The sequence below is a fragment of the Orycteropus afer genome, unplaced genomic scaffold (assembly GCF_000298275.1).
Source record: "Orycteropus afer afer isolate SDZICR_OR568_19922 unplaced genomic scaffold, OryAfe1.0 scaffold00139, whole genome shotgun sequence".
Lineage (NCBI taxonomy): Eukaryota > Metazoa > Chordata > Mammalia > Tubulidentata > Orycteropodidae > Orycteropus > Orycteropus afer.
In genome coordinates this window covers 1,364,277-1,373,297 of record NW_006921726.1, presented here as the reverse complement: position 1 = coordinate 1,373,297, position 9,021 = coordinate 1,364,277, and the positions used below count along the sequence as shown (strand labels likewise).

At 37.2% G+C, this 9,021-nt stretch overlaps 1 protein-coding gene across 1 annotated transcript in view; it reads left to right on the top strand.

Annotated features, from left to right (window-relative positions):
- The window catches only part of NCOR1 (nuclear receptor corepressor 1), a 308,055-nt gene that overhangs the window by 283,651 nt on the left and 15,383 nt on the right, over positions 1-9,021 (top strand). The window contains exons 37-41 of the mRNA XM_042781622.1: positions 1,294-1,459; positions 1,653-2,146; positions 5,170-5,298; positions 5,685-5,842; positions 6,018-6,241. Coding sequence (XP_042637556.1) covers positions 1,294-1,459; positions 1,653-2,146; positions 5,170-5,298; positions 5,685-5,842; positions 6,018-6,241 — 1,171 coding nt within the window. The remainder of the gene's footprint in view (positions 1-1,293; positions 1,460-1,652; positions 2,147-5,169; positions 5,299-5,684; positions 5,843-6,017; positions 6,242-9,021) is intronic.

The following is a 9,021-nucleotide window of genomic DNA, read 5'->3' as shown; positions in this document are numbered from 1 at the left end:
ATTGCCCAACCTTCCTTCCGAGGAGTGGCTGGTGGGTTTGAACCGCCAGCCGTCTGGTTAGCAGGCAAGTGTCTTAGCCACTATGCTACCAGAGCTCCCCATAATTTTGGTAGGAAGTAGATTTTAAGAGTATGATCCTACTAATGAGCAAAATGCAGATTTAAGACAGTCAAAAAACGATTTTTCTCCATTAGACATTTAAGAAGGTTGATAAATATTTTGTGTTGGAGTATGTGAAGAAACATTGACTCTCAAACTTTGTCAGTGGCTATGTAGTAAATAGATAAAGCATTTTAAATAAAAATTTGATGTAGCAATTCCACTTCTAGGAATATACCTTACAGAAATACTAATATACAGGAGTTCTGGTGGCATAGTGCCTAAGGCATTTGACTGCTAACCAGAAAGCTGGTGGTTCAAACCAACCAGCCACTCCTCAGAAGAAAGACTGGACGATCTACTTCTGAGGAGATACTGCCTCAGAAACCCAACATAAGCTGATGTATAGACAGAATGTGGAAAACAGCTGAAAAAGCACGACTTAGGTGGCAATGGCTATGAGAACAGGGCTGTATGCTAAAACTATCAGGGTGAAAAACAAGTTAGAAAGTTGGAGTGAGAACATATAAGAGGTGATAGAGAAGGAAATGATAGGAGAGGGGATTTCAGAGTTCAAGTCCAAGTTGTAGCTTTGTTAATGGGAGACCTATGTAAGATTAAATGAGCAAACAGATCTTATGCACTGAAGTTTAATTACTGGAGCCTAGCTTCTTGGGCAGGCAATGTGAATGATGTCACCTCAGATGAGAATTGTTAAGAGAAACAAGGGCACAAAGGAATGAAGCCAGGAAAAACATGAAACAGCCTCAGATCTTAGTGTGGCAGTAGTATGTTATTTTCATTGTGATACTTAGTCTTCTCCAATTTGATTTTGGAAATGGTAAAAACATTAGAATTTGAGAATAAATGTGAGAGGTGAACTCACCTGATTTGTATTATTATTTAATTGTTGGTGTTTTTATTTTCCTCATTAATCAAGATTGAAACCTGTCACAAAAATTAAAATGATAATACATGATAAGCTGATGTTTTTATTTCAGGTTATTAGTGTGGTTTTAAATCATCATTATTCAGAAACTGTTAACAGAACATGTTTCCAGTAAATATGATATCAAGTGTCTTAGCCATTTTCCTTTTTTTTTTTCAGCTAGGAATATTGGGAAATTAACAATCCATTGCTGCCAGCTTCTTCTTTACTACTTGTCTTCCTTCCTCTCCCCTCACCTCCCACAGGCTCAGAACAGCCTGGCAGGCCTGGTAGTCATGGATATGTTCGCTCACCATCCCCCTCAATGAGAACTCAGGAGACCATGTTGCAACAGAGACCCAGCGTTTTCCAGGGAACCAACGGAACTAGTGTGATCACACCTTTGGATCCAACTGCTCAGCTACGAATCATGTAAGTCTCTTACACACTTTTTCACAAAAAACACTATTCTCATTGCATATACATTTTTTGATTTGTGATTTATAATAACGTAAGTATAATAATGATTTGGGGGGGGGGCAATTTGTCATTCCTGTTCACCACCCCTGCCCCAAGTTAATAATTGTCTCCCCTTCACAGAGTTGTGATTTAATTTTATTTACAGGCCACTGCCTGCTGGAGGTCCTTCAATAAGCCAAGGCCTGCCAGCCTCCCGTTACAACACTGCTGCGGATGCCTTGGCTGCTCTTGTGGATGCTGCAGCTTCTGCACCCCAGATGGATGTTTCCAAAACAAAAGAGAGTAAGCATGAAGCTGCCAGGTTAGAAGAAAATTTGAGAAGCAGGTCAGCAACAGTTAGTGAACAGCAGCAGCTAGAGCAGAAAACCCTGGAGGTGGAGAAGAGATCTGTTCAGTGTCTGTATACTTCTTCAGCCTTTCCAAGTGGCAAGCCCCAGCCTCATTCTTCAGTAGTTTATTCTGAGGCTGGGAAAGATAAAGGGCCTCCTCCAAAATCCAGATATGAGGAAGAGCTAAGGACCCGAGGGAAGACTACCATTACTGCAGCTAACTTCATAGACGTGATCATCACTCGGCAAATTGCCTCGGACAAGGATGCAAGGGAACGTGGCTCTCAAAGTTCAGACTCTTCTAGTAGCTGTATGTATCTCAATCTGAGTTTTGCGATGTGATATATGAATAAAGAATTACTTTATTCTTTAGGTAAAGCAGAAATATATGGTAAAAAATTCCAAATGTCTATCATATATATGTTATAGAAAAAGTTTTGTGGTTTAGCAGTGCAAAAATGTCTAATAATATTTTTAATGATTATTTAAATATCAGAGTTTACTAACTATAAAACCATCAATGTATTTTGTATGAGGAAACTATACCCTTTGTAGAATTAAAAGTTGGCAGGTGGCCAGAGAGAAGATCTCTCAAATATTTTCAGTCATCTGAAAGGTGTCAAATATATCATGCACTAGGCTATTGAGGAATTTCTCAGGAAGCCTTTTCTAATATGGGGTTTAATATTTATCAGTCTGTATTAAGATAAAGATTTTTCTGAAAGTGAGACTACTTTGTTATTGGTAATTGGTATTTATATTTCATCTCTCTTGTAAGTTAGAATTTGATCAAATCTGGTTAGTCACCATGAAGTTTACTGTACAAATCTGTAAGAATTCATGAATCTACATTAAAATACTAGCAAAGTTACTTTTAATTTCTTTTTAACAACTGCTATGTAGGCAAGAACAAGCAGATATTCAAAGTCATCTGCTAATACATGAAGTAATGTAATCACAGGCATCTCTGTTATCTCCTTTAGTGAAATTGAGTAGTGCTAGGGAAAAGGAAAAATAATTTCTCATGTGCTTGAATGTAATGCACAGTTCTTTTACTTCCAAACTTCCACTTGCCTAACGATAGCTTCTGCTGTGCATGGGGTCGCTATGAGTCGGAAACGACTCGATGGCACTTAACAACAACAACGATAACTTATTTGTGTAACTATCACACTATTGTTGAGGTTTCGTTCTGCTGTGCATGGGGTCGCTATGAGTTGGAAACGACTCGACGGCACTTAACAACAACGACGATAACTTATTTGTGTGACTGTCACACTATTGTTGAGGGTTTTGGAGAGAGGGAGCAATTTGGTACTCTGTTGAGTGGAAGATGGAATTATTTTTAGCCTAGAATTAGGAAAATTCATAAAACAGGTATTATACATACAGAAAGAAAATGGCTAACTAAAGGAGCTCTGGTAGCATAGTGGCTAAGGCACTTGACTGCTAACCAGAAGGCTGGCGGTTCAAACCCACCAGCCACTCCTCAGAAGGAAGATGGGGCAATCTACTTCTGTAGTGATACTGCCTCGGAAACCCAAGGAGGGGTTGCTGTGGGTCGGGTCCAACTCGACGGCATATAACAACAACAAAGGAGATATATGAAGTTATCTGAATAGGCCTTTTGAGAGTTAAGTCACCAGCACACATGGTGCTCCAACCTGTCTATGACTTCCTGAATCTCCTCTAATGCTTGATTCCCTAATCACTAGATTATTAACATTTTTAGGTACCATCAAGTTAATTTTTGAATCCAGGACCCCATGTGAAAGAGAAGTATTATCCCATATAGTTTCCTAGGCTATAACCTTTATAGAATCTGGTCCTTAACATCTTTCTTCTGCAGAGCCACTGGGTGGGTTGGAACCACCAACCTTTTGGTTAGCAGCCAAGTACTTAATTGTTACACCACCAGAGGTCCATAATTACTGAACACTTCTATTTGTATTTCAAACCAAACCTTGTTCTAAGAGTTTGACCTTCAGAGGATCTAAAAATAGAAATCCCAGCTTCTTTCCTGTGTCTTGTTTCTGGGTTTATCATTGTTGCTTATAACTTATTTGAAGTCCACAAACTACATTTACCCATTGTGCTCTTCTCTTTGAGTCTGAGTTTTCAGTTTGACTCTTCAGAACCTCCTTTACCCTAATGGTGAAACACAGCCTTAGCCTTAATCCTAAGGATTAAAGAGTAGTGTAAATACCACTCAGGATCTGGTTTTCTGCTGACTGTATATTGGAGGTGCAAAGTAGATTTAGGATATTGGATACTTGGATAGTGATGAGTAGTAGATACTAAAGTTATAAATTACTCTGTTTATAGTAATTATCAAGTTTCTGTTCTGAGCATACTGGAACCTGGGTAATGACAATTTCCAGTCTTGTTTTTGGGGATGGGATGGCTGTTCAGTGAGTACTAGAGGAGCCTAGTAGTAGAGTTTATTCCCAATTTCTGTACCTGTGTCCAGCCAAGGCATAGTGCTACCCTTTTCTCAGATTATTTGGTACAGCTAGTAGATGCAAACAGTAATCTAAAGTCAGAAGGTTCCTGAGCAAACTTAGTTTCTGGGTTTGTCATTGTTGCTTAATATTTTTTTCCCATTCTCAGTATTGAGGCCATAGAAGGACTGTGAAAAGCTATGTTCCACTATTGTGTTGATTCTCAGTTTCTTTGGACTCACATTTATAGGCCCTAAATGGCTGTGCTGTTGTCCCTTTTCTGACTTGGATGTCCTCCTGCGTTGGCTGCCATCCTCCTTTTGTCAAAGGGAGAAAATTTGATTTCCTTCATGCATTCTGCACCCATTTCTGTTTATTTTTACAATGTAACATGTAACACGATGATGACAAAGTTGGAGTAATTTTTGCCAAGTACAACAGTTGTTTGAAAAAAGCATTAATATAATGTCACTTCATTCTATAGCTTTAAAACTATCATGGTAAGAAAGCAGCTTTATAGTCTCAAAGTTTTTCTAAGGGTGATTTTTCCCACAAAAATGGAAATGTTGTAATCAATTAACTGTTAAGACCTATACTCTTTCATTTGTTTAATCTCTCTGATGAATGTTTCCTTGTGTTTTTTTTTTTTTTCTTCCATTTTCCAGATCATAAATCTGTTCTCTATTCTGCTTCACCTCACTGTTTATTATTGGCTTTTTTTTTTTAATTAAAGGTCTTAGAGTGCACAGAATTTTGGAAAATCCTAGAGTGCTATTGAACAAAAAAAAAAAAAAAGAAAGAAAGAAAATATGCTAATAGGTTTGAAGAACTTGTTCTTTTTTAACTTTTCATAGGATTAGTTGTAAAATAAGATTCTTTTTTTTTCTTAAAGTATCTTCTCACCGATATGAAACACCTAGCGATGCTATTGAGGTGATAAGTCCTGCCAATTCACCTGCACCGCCCCAGGAAAAGCTACAGGCCTATCAAGCAGAGGTTGTTAAGACAAGTCAAGCAGAAAGTATGTCTTTTTAGCCACCAGTTTACATGTATTCATATGTGCATTTATCATTTCCGTCTAGTTATCTATCCAGACTGTTAAGAAATAACTTTTTTTTAGTTGCTTTGTTTTAGGGATACTTTTATATGGGACTACTTTTAAGCTATTATTGATTACTGGTTGTTTATATTTTAATGATAGAAAATAATTGATATTGTTTGCCCATTTTTGTCTTCATATATTATTTTACTAGTCCTCCAACTTCTCTTAACATTTTTTTCTTCAGATTAATATACATAAATTCTGTGTTTAGGGTTATGTTCCAAATCCCTTAAATGTTTATTTTTTGACAATGAGTAAAAGGTAGAGGGCCTCTCTGGAGTAAGAAATATTCTATTTTCTACTAGATGATCCCACCAGACAGTATGAAGGACCATTACATCACTATCGACCACAGCAAGAATCGCCATCTCCACAACAGCAGCTGCCCCCTTCTTCACAGGCAGAGGGGATAGGGCAAGTGCCCAGGACCCACCGATTGATTACACTTGCTGATCATATCTGTGTAAGTTGATCATCATCTTACTGTGCAATTAATTTTTCTTTTTTTGATCATGCAGAAGGCACATTTATATAGAAAGGGAAAAACCACAATAACAACGTCTATATTTTTTTTATGCTATTTTTTCTTCTTTTGCAAGTACTTAATAAATTTAACCACTTCCTTTATTCATTCACAGCAAATTATCACACAAGATTTGACTAGAAATCAAGTTTCTTCACAGCCTTCACAGCAGCCTCCTACTTCTACATTCCAAAATTCACCATCTGCTTTGGTGTCTACACCTGTGAGGACTAAAACATCAAATCGTTACAGCCCAGATTCCCAGTCTCAGTCTGTCCATCATCAAAGACCTGGTTCAAGGGTCTCTCCAGAAAATCCTGTAGACAAAACCAGGGGAAGGTATGGTCTTTACTTCGAACCATATGTAAAGGTCCAAGCAATAAAATAATTTTATTCTTATCTACAAGATCTCCTATCTACAAGATAGGAGATTCATTTATCACATGTAAAGTTTAATTGCTTTCATTTCCTGGAAAGTATAAATGAGGATTTTTGCTCTGTATATTGTTCTTTGAATATCTACCGTCTGGGCAATCTGTATTATGTCTTTTTAATGTATATTCAAAGTATATTCAATAGTTGATTGTTACATTTTGTTTGTTGGTTTGCTAAGACAGTTTTGAAGAATGTGTGGTTTGGTAATAGTTTCAGGATAGTTCAGTGGTCCTTTAGAATTATAAATATGTTTCTCCCTCTCAGTGGTTTTATAGGGCTAGCAGTAAGAGATATTGAAAAAGGTGACATTAAATAATAGACAATGAGGCCAATGGAGGATCATGGGAGAAAACACATTTGTTGTCAGGGCCATCTGGTAAAGAGCATATCTTCTTCTGATATTCTGTCCTTGAATTTTAAAAATAGATGGAGGGTTTCTAATTCAAGATGGTAGACTAAGCATTGTTATTAGTTGTCATCAGGCCCAACTTGGTGATCTCATGTGTAACAAAGTAGAACTGCTCTATAGGATTTTCTTGTCTTCAATCTGATCAGAAGCAGATCGTCATCCCTAGCATGCTGAGTATTTGTGAACTGCCAATCCATTTGCTCCACCTAGGGACCTTGACACAGTATTACCAAAAAACCAAAATCAAACCGATTCATTGCCTTCGTGTCAATTCCAGCTCATAGTGACCCTATAGTATAGACTAGAATTGCCCTGTAGGGTTTCCAAGGCTGTAATCTTTACAGAAGCAGTCTGTCCCATCTTTCTTCTGCAGAGCAGCTGGTAAGTTCAAACCATGGACCTTCTGGTCAGCAGCTGAGCACTGTAACCACTGCACCACCAGAGCTCCTTGACATAGTATTAGCACATGATAAATTATAGTAAAAGGGCATAAAGAATTCATAAAAATTATGAAAATAATACTGGGATATCAACAGATCGGTAATTCTGTGGAGGGCGCACAGTGGAAGGATGAATCAGAGTAGTGGGAGCTGTAGCTCAGAGCATGAAAGGGAGAAATTTGTAGTAGAGGTAGTTATCCAGCCTGCCTACCAACCTCTTAAATATTCAAAGAACAGGAAGAAGTAAGAATAAATATATTTAAGAAGTTGAATGGTCGTCTTTTGAAAAACTATATCATGGAAGTTTTCAAACATATAAAAGGGGAGAGAATAATATAATAATATATAATACAATATAATGATGAATCTATCACCTAACTTTGGTAACCATCAGCATTTAGCCAATTTTGTTTCATTTTTATCCTCCCTCACCCCCACCATTTTGAAGTCAATCCCAGATGTTATCATCAAGAAGCTGAATAATTTTAAGGATAAGATGAGAATAGCTTTATTCTTTTAACAACAAAAATAAATGCAATTATTGAAGAAAAGCAGAAAACTGTACAGTAAACTCATGGTCCATTCCTGAAGCAAAATAATATGTAGCAGATTTTTGAGCAATTGATGGCATTTAAGGAGAGAATCCATTTGACCTTTTCACTAGTAATTTCTACATTACTACACATGTGCATTTGTAACACTTCTTTCATTGGTCTTAGTCATTATCTATTATCATATTTAAACATATTACTGTTTAAAATGTTTGCAAAATCGAGGAGTTTTTCTGTAGTTCTAGGAAACAAAACAAAAAAAACCAAACTCACTGCCTTTGAATCAACTCTGACTCATAACGACCCCTCTTTGAGTTTCCAAGATGGCATCACAACGGAAGTAGATTGCCCAGTCTTCCTTCTGAGGAGTGGCTGATGGGTTTGAACTGCCAGCCTTCTGGTTAGCAGTAAAGTGCCTTAGCACTAAGCCAGAGTAGGACATAAATAAAATAAATAAAAATGGCTGGCAGGTGTTGGAAGAAGGGCAGGGAAGAAAGGCAGAAGAAAGACTGTGTGCTAATTTCTTTTTTAAAAAGAAACTATGAAAAGTGTAAGTATGTCATTTAAGTCAAAATAGACCAAAGTTTAAAATAAGATGGACAACAGAATAAAGGTAGTCAGGTTCTTCATCTTTCATGGAAGGGAGTTGATTTTGGGGTTTTAGAGGTAACTATCAAAAGGACTAAAAGAAATGCTTTAAAAAAAATGGCTACTTTAATAGTTTCATGGAGTTGATGGGGAAAGGAAATTTTAATTTTTCTGTATGGTTGATATATTAAACTTAAGTTATATTTAACTATTATAGTAATACATGCAGCTATTATAAACCACAGGTGACTCTTAATATGCATAATCACAAGGGTTTTTTTTTTTTCCCCCCTCCTAAACAATGTCTTTCTCTCACATTATCTTTACCAGCATGGAAGAACATTAAATTGCAGGGAACTCCTCAGCCCTCAAATGGTGTAACTAGAGCCTATAACGATTTTATTGACAGAACTCTTTAGGTTTCAGTTTCCTACTCAAGTCCTTTATCTTTAACTTAATGGGGAAACACCCATGACTCAATTAAGCAGTTACAAACCCTTGAGGGTCCACCTGTAATGAGTCTGAAACTGATGCACATACTAAGCCTCAGGACAGAAACCCTAATGCTGCACCATTTGGTAATATGACTCGTGAGTCCGCAAGGCATGCATGAGATACACATTTTTTTCTCCTTATACCTTAGGTATATGGGGGCTCGGGTAGCATAGTGCCTAAGGCACTTGACTGCTAACCAGA